Source organism: Nyctereutes procyonoides, unplaced genomic scaffold (genome assembly GCF_905146905.1).
Source record: "Nyctereutes procyonoides isolate TBG_1078 unplaced genomic scaffold, NYPRO_anot_genome, whole genome shotgun sequence".
NCBI classification, from domain to species: Eukaryota; Metazoa; Chordata; class Mammalia; order Carnivora; family Canidae; genus Nyctereutes; species Nyctereutes procyonoides.
This window is the reverse complement of record NW_026575118.1, coordinates 2,713,755-2,730,644: the sequence shown is the minus strand read 5'-3', so window position 1 is coordinate 2,730,644 and position 16,890 is coordinate 2,713,755. Positions and strand designations below refer to the sequence as shown.

The 16,890-nt window shown below is 39.4% G+C and overlaps 1 protein-coding gene across 7 annotated transcripts in view; it reads left to right on the top strand.

Annotated features, from left to right (window-relative positions):
- Positions 1 to 16,890, top strand: part of CPEB3 (cytoplasmic polyadenylation element binding protein 3) — a 199,305-nt gene that overhangs the window by 167,204 nt on the left and 15,211 nt on the right. For all 7 annotated transcript variants that reach the window (XM_055334401.1, XM_055334397.1, XM_055334398.1 and 4 more), the window contains one exon: positions 6,039 to 6,220. In XM_055334401.1, the coding sequence (XP_055190376.1) occupies positions 6,039 to 6,220 (182 nt within the window). The remainder of the gene's footprint in view (positions 1 to 6,038; positions 6,221 to 16,890) is intronic.

Here is a 16,890-nt window from a genome sequence, read left to right as displayed (position 1 = left end):
TGATCCTGGAGACCCAGGATCAAGTCCCACGTTGGGCTCCCAGCATGGAGCCTGCTTCTCCCTCTGCCTGTGTCTCTGCCTCTCTCTCTCTCTCTCTCTCTGTGTGTGTGTGTGTGTGTGTGTCTGTCATGAGTAAATAAATAAAGTCTTTAAAAAAAAAGAGAGAAAAGAAAAAGTAGAGATGAAGTATCTAGTCCCTGTATGCTCCCAGTTTATAAACATGAGTATTGCAACCCCAGCTTCTTCACTTAGATGTCTCATATAGGAACTGCCTCAGTGATCAAACTTTGGGACCCATCCACTTCCAACTATAATCACTCTTGGAAAACCCCCAGACTTCTCTAATTAAGGGCATGTGAGCTGTTCTTTCACTTCATGACTTCCTTCTGAGAGTTTATCTAACCAGATCCTGCAGAACAGATCAATCTTGCGAGATTGCTTATCTAAGTCCTGGAGCCTACATTTGCTCATCATCTTTGGGTCTCTTGCCTTTCCTATTGCTCTAATTTTTTACTTTTTCTCCCCTACTAATATTCTGTGATGGATCCTGACATTTCCTTCTCCGCCTTTTTCCTCTCTCTGACTATTATGAGGATGGCTTTTCTGAGAGGAAAACAAAACAATATGAAAACTTTTGAGGTAAATATTCAGTGATGTATGCCATACATCTAGAGAACATCTTGAATTTTTCTAGAAGCATTTATTTCAGACATTCTGTACACTCTGGTAATTTATATGTATTAGGAACCACATCCTGATTTCTAATTTAGGAAATAGGAATAACCGTATCCTTTCTTTGTTGTTCTGTAAAGTGGTAGCAGGCAGAAATCATACCAGGTGTTTCTTAGTAGTAGAAGTTTTTTTTTCACCAAGTCCCAAGTTCAGCATGAAATGTCTCAGATAAATTCCAAATTTGGTACACTGACTTGATTAACTAGATTGCCTTTAGGGTTAAGTATTTTCTAATGCTAGTACATGCTTGCCTTCTCCCCCCCCCCCACCCCAAAAGCTAATGCTCACCCACAACTGATGTCAAACTTTGCCATATCATTGGCAGGTTTAGTAACATTAGCATAAAGCCAAAGTAAGACTGGGACGAATCCGTGCTTATGGAGCATAAACCGGGCCAAGTTAATATTAAGCAAAGATTTCTGAGTAAAGAGAAAAACACCTGCCGGGCAAAACTAAACATCTGAGCACCACTTGTGCTCACTAGTGTATTCAGAGCTCTTATGTATGTTTAATCGTCATGATAACCTTGTGAAGTTGTAAGTGGTAGACTTTTCGTTTTATTGATAAGGAAGCAGAGCTCAAAGGGAGTGATTGGCCAAGGCCACAATAAGTAAAAATGCCAAGACTTTAACTCTGATTTCCAGACTTCAAGTATTGATGTTCTTTGTGCAGAAGGAAACTTCTTTATCAAGCTGAGATCTGAGATGTCTCAATAACAGTATTAACAGTTAACTTGGGGACGCCTGGGTGGCTCAGCGGTTTGGTGCCTGCCTTCAGCCCAGGGTGTGATTCTGGAGACCCAGAATCGAGTCCCACATTGGGCTCCCTGCATGGAGCCTGCTTCTCTCTCTCTGTCTCTCTCTCTGCCTGTGTCTCTGCCTCTCTCTCTCTCTCTGTGTCTCTCATGAATAAATAAATAAAAACAAAACAAAACAAAAAACAGTCAACTTGGTTACCAGTCTGATTTAATCAAGTTGAACAATCCCTCTGACTTAGTTTGGTTGTTCATGCCACTTATTTGAAAATATCCATTACTTCCCAACATTTGATGCAGAGTAGAAGCTTATAAGTACATTTCCTCCATGTTAGATATGTGAATTGCCTTGTGAACCAACTTGGCAATTGTGGAAAACCTAGACAGTTCAGCTTCTAGTTGAATTGTGCTTTTTTTCCAAAGTCCAGACTTCTTTGTCCCCCTGAGGTGCCTCATGCCTCTTTCCTGTCTGCTTTGTTCTTATTTCCAGAGAAGAAATATGGCTTCTAGATTCAAGGTTAGAATCTAGAAAGCTGAATGTGTTGATATTTCCCTTGGGAGTTCTTACTCTGTCTCTACCCCATTTGGTTCTCATAGTATCTCAGCCTTTTAGACACTGCTTATGGCTGAGTAGTAGGAACAGGATCCCGGTGTGGGGTAGGATGCAAGAGTCATCATGATTTTCTCTCTGATGAACTAAAATACCTCTCATATCTCTGTGAAGATTCAGAAGCAAATCCAAGGAACCATAATTGGGGCTTAGATTCCACTTCAAAGGCATTGTCCCCACAACCTAGAGGAATTCTCGGATTTCTAAATGCTACACACAGCTACAGTATTCTTGTTGCCCTCTCCACCTGCAGCACAATGAAGCTTATCACAAGAGCCAATATGTAAATCAGAGTAATAGTAGTGTTGCTGTTACCATTCATGAGATAACTTGAGTTGCCTTAGGAGCACAGAGCATCTCACCCAAAGTATAAAATGCCATTGGATATGGCTACCAGACTTGCTCATTTCTACCCCTGTGGTGACCAAGACAGATCCTATGAACACTGGATAGGAAGCAAAAAATCAAAAGTGTTCTGAAAACTCCTGACTTACACATGGACTCTGGCTGTGCCTGCTATCGCATCTATCTCTCTGAATTCCAACCCTCACCTCTATGCCTTCCTCTCATCTCATTTCCCTCAGGTCAGTTGTTAGGAACAAGCTTCTGGGAACTGCACTGTCTCTGCCTTCTACAGATTTAGAATGAGGATTCACTGTCATAGGCTTAGTAGGTAGTTTGACTATATTTTCAGAATAAGACATATCCTTGATCAAAGGTTCACATTTCATGAGCAAGGTTGAGATCACAAGATATAGATAAACCCATCAAGGTTTTAGTTGACTTTTTTCAGATCCTTACTGCCTTTCTTCTGTTTTTCTCTCCTCCTCCAAAGCAGTCAAGTGGGTAGCCCTCCTCATGGCACAGTTTCACCCACATCAGAGAAAGGGAGTCTATGTAGGACTTTCCTATATTAACTGGTGATACTTTACTTTAAGGAATTTTTTTAAACTTAGTCTGTACTCTGGAACCAATAATGCATTATATGTTAATTAATTGAATTTAAATTTTAAAAAAAAATTAAAGATCCTAATCTCTAAAAGTAGTTGTACACTTTGACATCTGTAGGTGAATTTTTATGTTCTATATAAAAAAAAGTGTTTCAGATTAAAAATTTTTAGCACTTAAGGAAGGCTTGTTCTGTGTTTCTGTTAGTCACCTATGTGGAAGATGAATTAAGTTAGTCTCTCTCTCTTTTTTTAATACTGTTTCTTTACCAAGCATGGCTACTTTTCTCAATAATTAGAAACGCTGTTAGTACTTAAATAATACCACTATGGTGTTAGAGCCCAGCATGAGGGTAGCCTACAGGAAGTGTGCTTTTTTTTTTTTCTGATTGAGTAAAGGACCAAATATAAATAGCAGTTGTTTGACTATTATTTACTTTTCTTCAAGGGTAATCACACAGTAGTAGACCTTCTGTAGCTAAAACAGAGATTAGGGTAGAAAAAGAGATGGGAAATCTTCATACTCTTTCCCAAAACAGCCCTTTAGTCACCTTGGTTTCTTCTAGCTTCTCAACAAATTGCTCTTCATGTGAGTGAGATTTTATTAGCTCAAATGTCTGCAGACTTTTTGGTGGCCAATAAAATGACTATACATAAGATTATAAGTGGAAATTATTTATTTATAATTAGCTTTCATAAAACATTAGTAAGGGTTTTGCTTCCTATCAAAAGTACTTAACTGCCAGCAACATCAGTCATGACCTCATCTTTGGCATGTGAAGATGATTTTCTAGCAGTTAGATTCATGAAGTAATAGAATCTTTTTGCTGTGACATTGCTGTGACATGTCACCTTCTCTGACATCCAGGGATCCCTAAAATTCCTTTGGAGACCACTATGGTTTAGAAGAACCTGTGGTTCTAGTAAGTCTGTGGTTCTAGTAACTCTTCTCTTTAGCTGGAGCTTACAGATGATATACCTTCTTTCTAAATCAGGTGCTTTCCTGAGTCCTTTCTAAGGGTGGACAAGTGCCATTCAGTTCCTTGCCAGCCTCCTTCTCCTGGCTGTTCACCAGACTGAGGAAGTATTTCTTCTCTTATTCCATTCCATGAGAAGCTCGGGCTTTGGTGTTTAATTTCCATTTCCTGAGGTTATTTATTTTAGTAAGCCCATTGACTAATAAAGGAAATCCATTAATGACTGCATTTAATTATTTCTACCTTCATTGTCTTCCTTGTTATTGGAATACCATTAGCCATGTGAGGAAGTCCTCAAGCCATTAGAGGTTGTTGGGCTTAAACAGGAGGACACACTAAACTCTGATATGAAGGGTATGTGCGTGATTCTTATTGTGTAATTTGAATGAAAGTGATTCCTGGATCCTGCCCCAAAACTGCAGTCAGAGTCCACTTGGGCTATAATCAGCAATGTTCTTTGGTTGATAAGACTCAGAAATTCTGATCATAATGGGATAATTGGGATAGCCTTCTGCTGTTCTACCTCAATAGTACCTATTCTAGGGTTTAGTTATTGCTAGCTTATTTTCTTACCTTCTGAAAATCCCAGAATCAATTGGTTGCAGATCATTCCTCTTAAAAACAAGCACTTAGAAAACAATCACCAATATTAGACAGTCTGGTATGGAGAAAAATTTTGAAGACATTAAGTAGAAAACCTTTCTGTTATGGTGACATAGCTTCATAGTATGGGAACCAGTAATGCTTGGCTTTCCTTCTGTTCATAGAAATCTGGTGAGGTTTTTATACCATTCAACTCTTGTATCTATTACAAAGTTCCTCTACCCCAATGGCTTGCTTTCCTTCTCTCCAAATACTGATTCCTGCGGAGGTCTGTTGTGTGATGAGACGGTCTTTGCACACTGGCTATGACCCAGGTCAGCATCCACCTACCCTGTCTTCTCCTTTCTAAATACCATATGTAGGTGTTGTAGGGAAGTTGGTTCTTGGATCATTCCCCAGGGGTAGGGCTAAGTTCTGGACTTAAGTCATGAGTAGCCTGAAAGGAATGGTCATACGTGGAGGAAGTGACATCCAGTATCAAGTAAACAATTACCTTCAGGCAATTTGGATCCAGGTAAGTAACTGCTACATGTCTCTCCTTGATACCTTTATGGTGAGGATACTTCTAGAATATCAGACCTTTGAAATGTCCAGTTTTCAAATACCTTCTGTCTAGGTGTTTTGTAAATATACCAATGTAAAAGTATATTTAGAAGAAATGTGGCAAGGAGTGCAGACTAGATCTCTGGATTTATAGCAGCGTATAAGATGGGTATGTTTTTACTGCCTTCATTGCAGCTTATTGTTTCCTCGTACATTGTAAGTGCTCAATAAATGTTCATTGCTGCTATTATCATTACTAGTATTGTTATTATTTAGAATTCAGTGTGAGAGGCTAGTGTGGAGATTTCTCAGTTGGGATAGAATATACTAAAAAATATATTTTTAATTGTAGAGATTTATCTTAAGGTTATAAATATATTGCCTCTTATTAAAAGAACATTTAATTCTTTCTATAGCTTAGTCTTAATATAGTAGTATGACTTTAGTAGTTGCTTTCAGTCTTAGGGTCAGTAAGTAGGGCTGTTTATAATTAACTAGTTTAGGGCATTGTTTGAAAAGCTTTGCCTACCCAGGGCCCACTCTAGTGGACTGAACAGTTAAAAATTAGAACAGGAAAAAAAATTAGAACAGGAGGATTGCTGATAGATCATTCCTTTTATACAGTTGCTGAAGTTCTGATTATGTAAATTTGTGTGTATATTGTATAAATTCTTGATTTTTTTTTCATTTTATTTTTAAATATGAGGAGCTCTACTACTTGAGTTGTAAGACTGATATGGACACTCTTCACGATACTTAATGTGGATTTTCCCTTTCTTAATTATACTATGTGATCTTTAAATAGTTCTTCCTTCTCCTGGGCAAAAGTGCCTTCTAAACATTTATACCAAATTGTGTTTATTTTCTTGTAGTTGAGTTGGCAATGATCATGGACCGTTTGTACGGTGGTGTCTGCTATGCTGGCATTGATACGGACCCAGAGCTGAAGTACCCCAAAGGTGCTGGCCGTGTGGCATTCTCCAATCAGCAGAGTTACATTGCAGCCATCAGCGCTCGCTTTGTGCAGCTCCAACACAATGACATTGACAAACGGGTAAGCAACTGCTTGGGGTATAATTGCAATTGGAAAGAAATGAAGTTATTTTCTGGGCTCCTGTTGCGATCATAAGTGAGCAGTTCTACCTTACATGGTATCAGTCCATGAATCTCTCTAGACTGCCTGAAAAAGAGTACCCATGGTATGTATTGCAGGCATTAATGAACCTTCTGTCTCACCCGTGCTCTGGGTGATGTTACACTTATGAAAGTAACCCTGCAGAATTTAGCATACCAAAAGATGATGCCAACAGTACATTAAAAAGGTTGCCAGCTGGTGACCTGTTTGACCCATGTGGTGGACTTAAATAAGTTTGGACTGATATTTAATGTTCAGGAGTATACGTAAAATTTTGAAATTCCGATTTTTCTTAAAATTGCAAGATCACACATAACTGCAGTCATTGGAGCCAAATAGCTACTGCCCCTTCCAGTCCCCTCCAACTCCCTGTGGTACTGTTTATAACACATATGCATGTGCATTACCTACACTTTTGCTCCATGATGTTGCCTGCCTGGCCACTAAAGGCATTCTAATTTGCTACCTCTGATCTAAAGAGGGGACACATGATAGAGTTGGAGGGAGTTGGTGTGCTTAGTTGGTTTTGCAGAGAGACATAGGTTTAAATCCCTAAAATCCCAGCTCTACCATTCTTTGGAAGTTTGGGGGAATAGAAGGTGGTAGGAAGAGATAATCTGAGACCTATGTTAATGGATTAACAGAGGAAGTAGAGAATAGATCAGGTAGTGAACACACACCTCCCTTTGCAATTGTGCAATGGCTGTTAACACTTCCAGCAAAGGATGTTCTTGGGGCATACACTGGACTGGAATAAATATGTTATTTTTTAAAAAAAGATTGATTTATTTGAGAGAGAGAGAATGGAGGAGAGTGGGGAGAGAGAATCTAAGGAGACTCTGAACTGAGCACAGAGCCCAACGTGGGGCTCAGTCCCAGGACCCTGAGATCAGGACCTGAGCCAAAACCAAGTTGGACACTTAACTAACTGCACCATCCAGATTCCTCAAATATGATCTGTTATGAAGTTTCACCTATACTCTCTATGATTGTCTTTGACTAATTTTGTATAACTGACTTAAGTTCTTAGAAGGTGAAAGTTTCAGTTGGTGATGGATTTTTAAATATTCATCAAGTTATATTTTTATTAAGACATATATAGCTGATCAAATTGCAAAAGGCAGTGCCTAAAATAAACACTTGCCACATTACTCGGCTCCTTAAAAGTAAGTAGTGGTGGTTTGTTTTTTAATTAAAATAAACAAAATAATTCTTTTCCAGAATTTTGAAACATTCTTTGAATTAATGGAGATTCAGAGGTGTGATAAAGATTCAACTCCATTCCTAGCTTTCAGTCACCCACTGCATCCTGACCTTTCCCTTTTGCAGCAGTAATCCCCCTACAGACTGTAAGCTCCACAGAGATAGGCACAGTGTCTGCTTCATTCCCATTGCTCACCCATTGCTTGACATATAACTACAGTAGTAGGTGCTTGGTAAACCTTGGTTGAATCGACGAATGGTTATACTTGGAAGATTTTCTTTATTGCTACTGGTGCCAGTGGACTTGCTTGTGCCCATACTTTTGTGAGTCTGAAACACCAGGCTCTGTTACATTTAGACTGCTATTGCACTCACCACTGGTGACCCCAGGTAATAAACTTAACCCAAAAAGCCTTAGATTCTCATCTGTATGCTTTCTTTGTTCCTCTCTGGAGCCAGAACTAGTGACTAAACAGGAGATGGTACTAGAGTCGATAGACAAGGCTCCATTTCCCTTGCTTCTGTCTTCCCTTTGCCCCCAGGCAAACAACCTCCTGACCTGTTCCTTAATAGAGGGAAGTACACTTGCTCCAGAGAATATGCCAATCTTTGAGCCCCTTATAAAATCACAGTAAATTCAGATACTGTTTGTTTTGTTGCCCACCCCTATTCTTTCCCCTGCTATACTCAGGCCCTCCATATTTCTTCCCAAAGACTCAGAACTAGGTAAAAGAGAGGTGGCTTTTCCTTTGTGAGCATGATCATAGGCCATGCTTGTGAGAATATATTTGGAACATTAAACTTTAAACTTCTGAGAACTCAAGAAAGCCATTGAACTATTTTCTGCCCACTGCATTTGGGTTAACCGCACCTTCCATCTTGTGGAGTAGTCCTTGATAAATACTTAGAGTACCTGCTCGTTGTAGTGGCAAGAGTATGGAATTTGGAGCTAGAATAGATTTCAGTACTTTTAAATCTCTGCTGCAGTAGTCACTGGTGATGCCAAGTAACTTACTTAATGCCAGGAACCTCAAGTCTGAAGAATAAATGGGATTTGAAGATTGAACAGCCAGCGCTGTATGACCTTTGGATAGATGGTTAGTAACTAGCACTTGATGGTTAACAGTATTCATCTTGCTACAAGTGCACTTAATACTAACATCATTAATATTACATAGCTTGAATTTTATCATTTGCTCACTGAAGATGAAAAGACAAACTGGTTAGTGAAAAAAAGCACTGGGTCAGAGTCATGTGGCTGGGTCTACATCTGGTCCTGTTTCCCATGGGCTATGTGACTTTGGGTAGATCACTCAAATGCTGAGTGTTAGTGTATAAATGAAGGCAGTAGCAATAGCCCTGTGAGAAGACCGAGAGAGGAAGTGAACAGAAAGCAGCACATAACATGTGGATAGTGGGACTATTGCTGAGGTCACAAGAACACCACCTCCATCCACATGGTGTCCAGAATGGACCTGTCCATTCTGCAGTGCCCTGGAATGAGAATCATCTGAGGGAGACAATTGGAAATCATTGCAAGTGGCACAGTCCTTCCTCTCTTCTATCTCCCAGCTCCATCTTCATGTTCTTTGTTTGCCTTGCCCAATATGGAGGCCATTTTCTTCATTATGAGAGATGCAAACCAGCTTCCATCCTGAGATAGGCTCCTTTATCACTCTTCTTTTGTGAACATTATACTCCCTTCCCCTGACAGTTACTCTGTCCTCTTATTTTCTTTGTACTTTGAACATAGCCAACAATATCTTAATTTTTTGACTCTGGCATTTTGAGCTTCTGTTAACTATATCCTTCTTAGATGCTTTTTAAAGTTCATCCCTAGTTTTATTTTTATCTTTCTCCTAAAGCATAAGTTTGAGCTTTCCAGAGAGCCCCCATTATATATTAGCACATCAGTTTTTCCTTAGGTAATGCTCTTTTTATTTCTCAGGGCCTCTATTCTTGATTGTCTACAGAGAATTTCTCATTAGGCACAACCTTCTTTCCTGAATAATCCCTCTAGGTTTTTTAGCAGTAGTCTGGCTAAGGTTTTGTAACTTGCTGTTCTAAAAGTCGGTGGCAGATATCTTCCTGTGCCCATAATCCCTTTTCCTTGCTATAGTAGGTTCCAAGTCCTAGTCTCCTTCCTTCTTATGTTAGCCTCTTATGTTAGCAACTTTAAACCAAGACCTTGACTATTTTAAATAGCATCAGCCTTTATTACCCTTCTGTTCAAAGGAACTTCCTTTTTGTCTGCATCACTATGAATGCAGATATAATGCCATCAGCGAATTTTTTAAAAACCCTACAGGTAGCATTTTAAAGCCACTTGCTTGCTGTTTACAGCCCCTAAATCTTTTCATTTTTGCCCCATATGGAGAGTGGAAGAGGGCCATCTGCTGAGCAGCCAGGAACCATGGAAGTTCTAGGACTGCTTAAGGTGTGTGTTCTCAGGTTGCATCTTTCCTAGGTAAACCGTGGGAGGTAAATGAAGAAGAATTTGACTGATGTATTTCCTTTACTCTTTCGTATCCAACCAGCTTTTCTCAAAAAAGACATCTCTTTTGAGAATTTAAAGTCTTACATATTTATTGTTGTTGTTATTGCTGGTCTTTGTCTAAGTTTTTAGATGAAGTGGCTATTAGAGAAAATAGAATCTTTACAGATTTGATTTCTTCTCATAGTCCCAGAGACGTTTTGGCTTGCCTATGAATATAAAATAAAATACATCAATACGTAACATCTATGGGGACTGTCCATCCTATAGCTTTGGCACTTTTATATCTGCTGTCATTTCACTCATCCATGATGCTACCATCTTTAAGGAAGAGGTGACATTTTTGTTTTTTGTTTTGGTAATAGCTTTATTTAGATGTAACTCACATACCATATAAATCACCAATTTAAAGTGTATAGTTCAACAATTTTTAGCATATTCATGATTTACATAGCTGTGCAGCCATCACCACAGTAAAATTTAGAATATAGGAAGAGGCATTGATATACGAAGAGGTATTATAATGTATAACCTTCAAGCCTCTGGTAAGAGAATTAACTGAACAATAACCCCCAGTGAGGGAGGGAGTGGGGACACTGCATTTATCCTGTTTGGTTATTATAGGAAGAAGACCCTCCTTATTTAACCTGTATTCCTTGAAGTCACAGGAACAAGGTAGCCCAGGCTGCTGGGGTAAGCTTCGGAGCCAGCTTTGGCTGTAATTAGACTCCCCCAAGAGTATGTGACTTATTCAAGTTGGCTGATAAATCTACACATCAACAAACTTCTTGCTGTGGTATGGTTGGCAATGGGAGGACTCATAGAGGTGAAAGGGGCTTCTAATGGTACTTCCTTCCAGAATTGCCAGGGTTTTGATTCTGCCACATGTACCCAAAAGTCTGAATGGGAATGCTCCGCACATGGGTGGCACTCAGTAAATGTGTAGAATAAATCAGGATGATGTATGGGACAAGGCCTGGATGTGACCAGGGAAAGCTGTCAAGGATACTGGAATGAGTCACTCATCTCTTATCTGGACATCTAGAGGAGCTTCCCCACTGGTCTCCCCAGTTCAGCTTAGCCAATCTCCAGTGCATTCTTTACATAAAAACCAGAATGATCTTTTAAAATCATAATGTGAATCATGTCTTCCCCTCCTTTAAACCTTTTGGTTATGTTCTACTGCCATTACAATAGAGTCAAAATCCTTAATTAATATTCCCTACATGACCCTTCATGCACTGTACGCTTCTTCTTCTTCTTTTTTTTTTATTCAAAGAGACACAGCTAGAGAGAGAGGCAGAGACACAGGCAGAGGGAGAAGCAGGCACCATGCAGGGAGCCTGATGTGGGACTCAATCCACGGTCTCCAGGATCACGCCCTGGGCTGCAGGCGGCGCTAAACCGCTGCGCCAACTGGGCTGCCCCATTCACTGTATACTTCTTTTGCCTTGGCCCTCTCTTCCCCATCTTGAGGCAGTCACGACTGGTCTTTTCTCTATTTTTTTTAAGGTTGTTTTACATACTGCTTCTTCTGCCTGCCTAACACCCACTTTCCCTTTGGGTCTCAGCTTAATTATAACATTTTTAGGAATCCTTTCTTCAGTGGAGCTTACATCTCCATCATAGGTGATTGTCGTAATACCACCTACCATTTCTTTGCAGCCTTAAATACCTCCATAATGAAATATTGCTTCATTTAATGTACATCTACCCTATTAGATTATTCAATCCATGAAGGTAATTACTGTCTTTCATGTTATCTACTATATTCTTAATACTTGACACATAGTGGACACACATTAATTATTTGTTTTTAGATGAATAACTAAGTGAGTTGTTGAATGAATATCGACCGAAAGGTAGCTCTGATGGGAAGCCCTTAGGTAGCAACCTTTGGCATTTCCAGCTGCCGACTTTGCACAGCTTTCTTTTTCTACTTCATTAAGAACACTCACTTGTGCAGGATGCCTAGGTGGCTCAGTCAGTTAAGCTTCTGAATCTTGATTTTGGCTCAGGTCATGACCTCAGGGTCCTGGGATAGATAGGGTCCACATCAGGTTCCACACTCAGTGGGGGTCTGCTTGAGATTCTCTCTGTCTCCCTCTACCCCACCCCTGCTTGCTTATTTGTGCATGTGCGTGAGTGTGCATGTGCACTGTATCTCAAATAAATAAGTAAAGCCTTAAAAAAAACATTTAGAATATCAAAAAGTGTTCTTTGACATTAAAGCTGGACTTAACCTTAGGTATAACATGCTCTAACCTCCTTTATTTTGCAACAGAGGAGAGGTTTGGAGACTCAAGATACCTGTCAATTAAGGGCAGAGCTGCCTTTGCTTGTGGAACTCCCTCCCAGAACCTTGGGCTCACCTACAGTCTAATGTTTCTTCACACTCACTTTTCCATGAAGTCCTTTTTCCACAAACCTTAGATTCAGAACTTCTGAGTTAGATTACATGTCCCTCTGTGGGTTTTGTATATGTTCCAGTAGTTCACTTAACTTCCCAGGTGAACATATTCTACACAGAGCAAAGTACATCTGTGGTTTGTTATCAAGAGTTTCTAATATGTCTGTAGGTAATTTTTAACATTAGCAAAATGAGCTGGAAATTTTTCTGTGCCTTTTTGCAGTTGTTTTGCTTTTGATTTTCACTTTTATGTTGTCTTCATATGAAATCTTTTACAAGTGCGTGTGAACCAGTGCAACTCCACTGGGTTATAGCATTTGGTGGAAATGTATGGGATTTTAAGTGCCATTATGATTGTTATTATGAAAAATTATTATAAATGACACAAAGGGTGGGGAAAATAAAAAAAAATGTTTTAAATGACACAAATCAATTTATGCTTCAGTTTTTACTTTCAAGGAAACATTGTTAGCATCTTGAAATAAATACTTTAAAGGTTATAGTATACATATGTGATGGCCAATATTCACTAGTTATCAGCCAATTGGTAATTTGTCCCCGTGTTGACAATATTAAGATTGTGTGATGCACAACACAGCAATTCTCAGGGTCTCTTCTGCCTTGGCACAGACAAGGCATGTGATGCACTCCTGAGTAACAGGTTCCCTAGAACACTAATAGGGTGGACCATTTCTGGGGTATGACCATCAGTATCTTAGTGGAGGTAACACCCCATACCCACTTCTGTCCTTACCAACCAGAGAACCATGACGACAGTCAAAGAAGTGTTCTGTTCTGGCTTGGGAATTGTGAGATCGGAGTCAACACTCCTAGCTCTTCTCCTGGTATTGGTGTGACCTTGGACAACTTACCACCTTTTAGAGACTTAATTTTATTGATTTTTTTTTCCAATAGTAGTAAGAACACCAATCTGTTTTGCAGTTTGTTGGACTGACAATGACAGATTGAAGAAGCATCTTGGAAAATTTTTTTCCTGTGCAGAATATTGATTGGTACTATTGCTGAGCCTGTCTTTTTTTTTTTAATAAATTAATTTTTATTGGTGTTCAATTTACCAACATACAGAATAACACACAGTGCTCATCCCGTCAAGTGTCCCCCTCCGTGCCCGTCACCCATTCACCCCCACCCCCCGCCCTCCTCCCCTTCCACCACCCCTAGTTCGTTTCCCAGAGTTAGGAGTCTTTATGTTCTGTGTCCCTTTCTGATATCTCCCACACATTTCTTCTCCCTTCCCTTATATTCCCCTTCACTATTATTCATATTCCCCAAATGAGTGAGAACATACACTGTTTGTCCTTCTCCGATTGACTTACTTCACTCAGCATAATACCCTCCAGTTCCATCCACGTTGAAGCAAATGGTGGGTATTTGTTGTTTCTAATGGCTGAGTAATATTCCATTGTATACATAAACCACATCTTCTTTATCCATTCATCTTTCGATGGGCACCGAGGCTCCTTCCACAGTTTGGCTATTGTGGACATGGCTGCTAGAAACATCGGGGTGCAGGTGCCCCGGCGTTTCATTGCATCTGAATCTTTGGGGTAAATCCCTAACAGTGCAATTGCTGGGTCGTAGGGCAGGTCTATTTTTAATTCTTTGAGGAACCTCCACACAGTTTTCCAGAGTGGCTGCACCAGTTCACATTCCCACCAACAGTGTAAGAGGGTTCCCTTTTCTCCACATCCTCTCCAACATTTGTTGTTTCCTGCCTTATTAATTTTCCCCATTCTCACTGGTGTGAGGTGGTATCTCATTGTGGTTTTGATTTGTATTTCCCTGATGGCAAGTGATGCAGAGCATTTTCTCATGTGCATGTTGGCCATGTCTATGTCTTCCTCTGTGAGATTTCTCTTCATGTCTTTTGCCCATTTCATGATTGGATTGTTTGTTTCTTTGGTGTTGAGTTTAATAAGTTCTTTATAGATTTTGGAAACTAGCCCTTTATCTGATATGTTATTTGCAAATATCTTCTCCCATTCTGTAGGTTGTCTTTGAGTTTTGTTGATGGTATCCTTTGCTGTGCAAAAGCTTCTTATCTTGATGAAGTCCCAATAGTTCATTTTTGCTTTTGTTTCTTTTGTTTTCGTGGATGTATCTTGCAAGAAGTTACTGTGGCCAAGTTCAAAAAGGGTGTTGCCTGTGTTCTCCTCTAGGATTTTGATGGAGTCTTGTCTCACATTTAAATCTTTCATCCATTTTGAGTTTATCTTTGTGTATGGTGCAAGAGAGTGGTCTAGTTTCATTCTTCTGCATGTGGATGTCCAGTTTTCCCAGCACCATTTATTGAAGAGACTGTCTTTCTTCCAGTGGATCGTCTTTCCTCCTTTGTCGAATATTAGTTGACCATAAAGTTCAGGGTCCATTTCTGGATTCTCTATTCTGTTCCATTGGTCTATGTGTCTGTTTTTGTGCCAGTACCACACTGTCTTGATGACCACAGCTTTGTAGTACAACCTGAAATCTGGCATTGTGATGCCCCCAGCTATGGTTTTCTTTTTTAAAATTCCCCTGGCTATTCGGGGTCTTTTCTGATTCCACACAAATCTTACAATAATGCAATTTGGTAGCGTGGCAGGATACAAAATCAATGCCCAGAAATCAATGGCATTCCTATACACTAACAATGAGACTGAAGAAAGAGAAATTAAGGAGTCAATCCCATTTACAATTGCACCCAAAAGCATAAGATACCTAGGAATATACCTAACCAAAGAGGTAAAGGATCTATACCCTAAAAACTATAGAACACTTCTGAAAGAAATTGAGGAAGACACAAAGAGATGGAAAAATATTCCATGCTCATGGATTGGCAGAATTAATATTGTGAAAATGTCAATGCTACCCAGGGCAATTTACACGTTCAATGCAATCCCTATCAAAATACCATGGACTTTTTTCAGAGACTTGAGCCTGTCTTATTTAAATTGTGCAGTTGCCTAATCATGCATACAAGGCTAATTGTTGACTCCCTCTTTTTTTCATTTAAAGCACCTACTTTAAAGCATCCCTGGGTGGCTCAGCGGTTTCGCACCTGCCTTTGGCCCAGGGCGCAATCCTGGAGTCCCGGGATCGAGTCCCACGTCAGGCTCCTGGCATGGAGCCTGTTTCTCCCTCTGCCTGTGTCTCTGCCTCTCTCTCTCTCTCTCTCTCTCTCTCTCTCTCTCTCTCTCTATCATAAATAAATAAAAATAAATCTTTAAAAAATAAAAAAATAAAGTACCTACTTAGTTCCACTAAGGATCTTTAGTATAGAGACAATGAAATAGTTGGAAGTTGATGCTAAAAATAAAAAAAAATTAGCTGCCAGTCTGCCAATGTGCTGGTTGGATATTTGTCGAGACACACACAGAGACTCTTAAGTCCCTTTTATAGATGTAAACACCTAAATACATTTTCCATATAAAAGATTGAAGGAAGAAGGAAAGTCCTGTCCAGAAAAAAAAGTATTTTTACCAGTATCATTTCTCTGATGATGAAAAGATTTTGAACCTTAAGTTGAGTAGAAGGTTAGAATTAAATTTTGCTTATAATCCATGAGCAGTGTTTCTGTGAAAAACTGGAACAGTTTAAAGTATTTAAGTACAATAAGGGCAAAAGAGGGCACCTGTACTCATTCTGTCTGTTTTAATGGTATTTTTAGAAGTGATGCCAAAGGAACACTTAGGATGTGAAAGCTCTGCTAAATCCAGTTTCTTTATAACTCAAGGCTAGGCTACTCACACGTATGAAAGATTTTTGTACTGTGAAAAATGAGATCATTAGAAAATAGGTAATCTTTTTATATGTCCATTTTCTACCCTTTTGTCTACTCTGTATGGTCCTGAGAAAATTCATAAGGATAGAATCAGTTGAATCTCCTTTAGTCTAACAAAAGCATATTTGATTAATATGAACAATTTCTCTATAAAAATCTGAGGGGACCCCCCTCACATACAGCTATTGTTTACCACAACTTGGTCATTTTGTCTCTTGGAATTTTTTTTAAGATAGATTTATGTATGTATGTATGTATGTATTTATTTATGAGAGAGCGCACGTGAGCAGGGGAGAGGGGCAAAGGGAGAGGAGGAGAGAAAATCTGAAGCAGACTTCCAACGTGGGGCTCAAACCTATGACCCTGAGATCATGACCTAAGCCAAGATCATGAGTTGGCCATTTAACCGACTGAGCCACCTAGACTCCCTTTCCTAGAAATTTGTAAATTAGATATTTAGAACTTGAAATTCGTCATGCAGCAGACATTGGTTAAAGCCAATGAGCTGCCAACTCAGCCCACAGAGACCTTTTACTACTATAAAGGGTAAAACCAGCCAATCTGGACTTTAGTTGTCACTAAACCGCTTACTGTATAAATTTGAAGGAAGGATAGTGTATGGGTGTGTGTATGTTGATGAAAGCGATTTTTTTAAAAAAAATTATATTGATTTCAAAAAAGATTTTATTTACTTATTTATG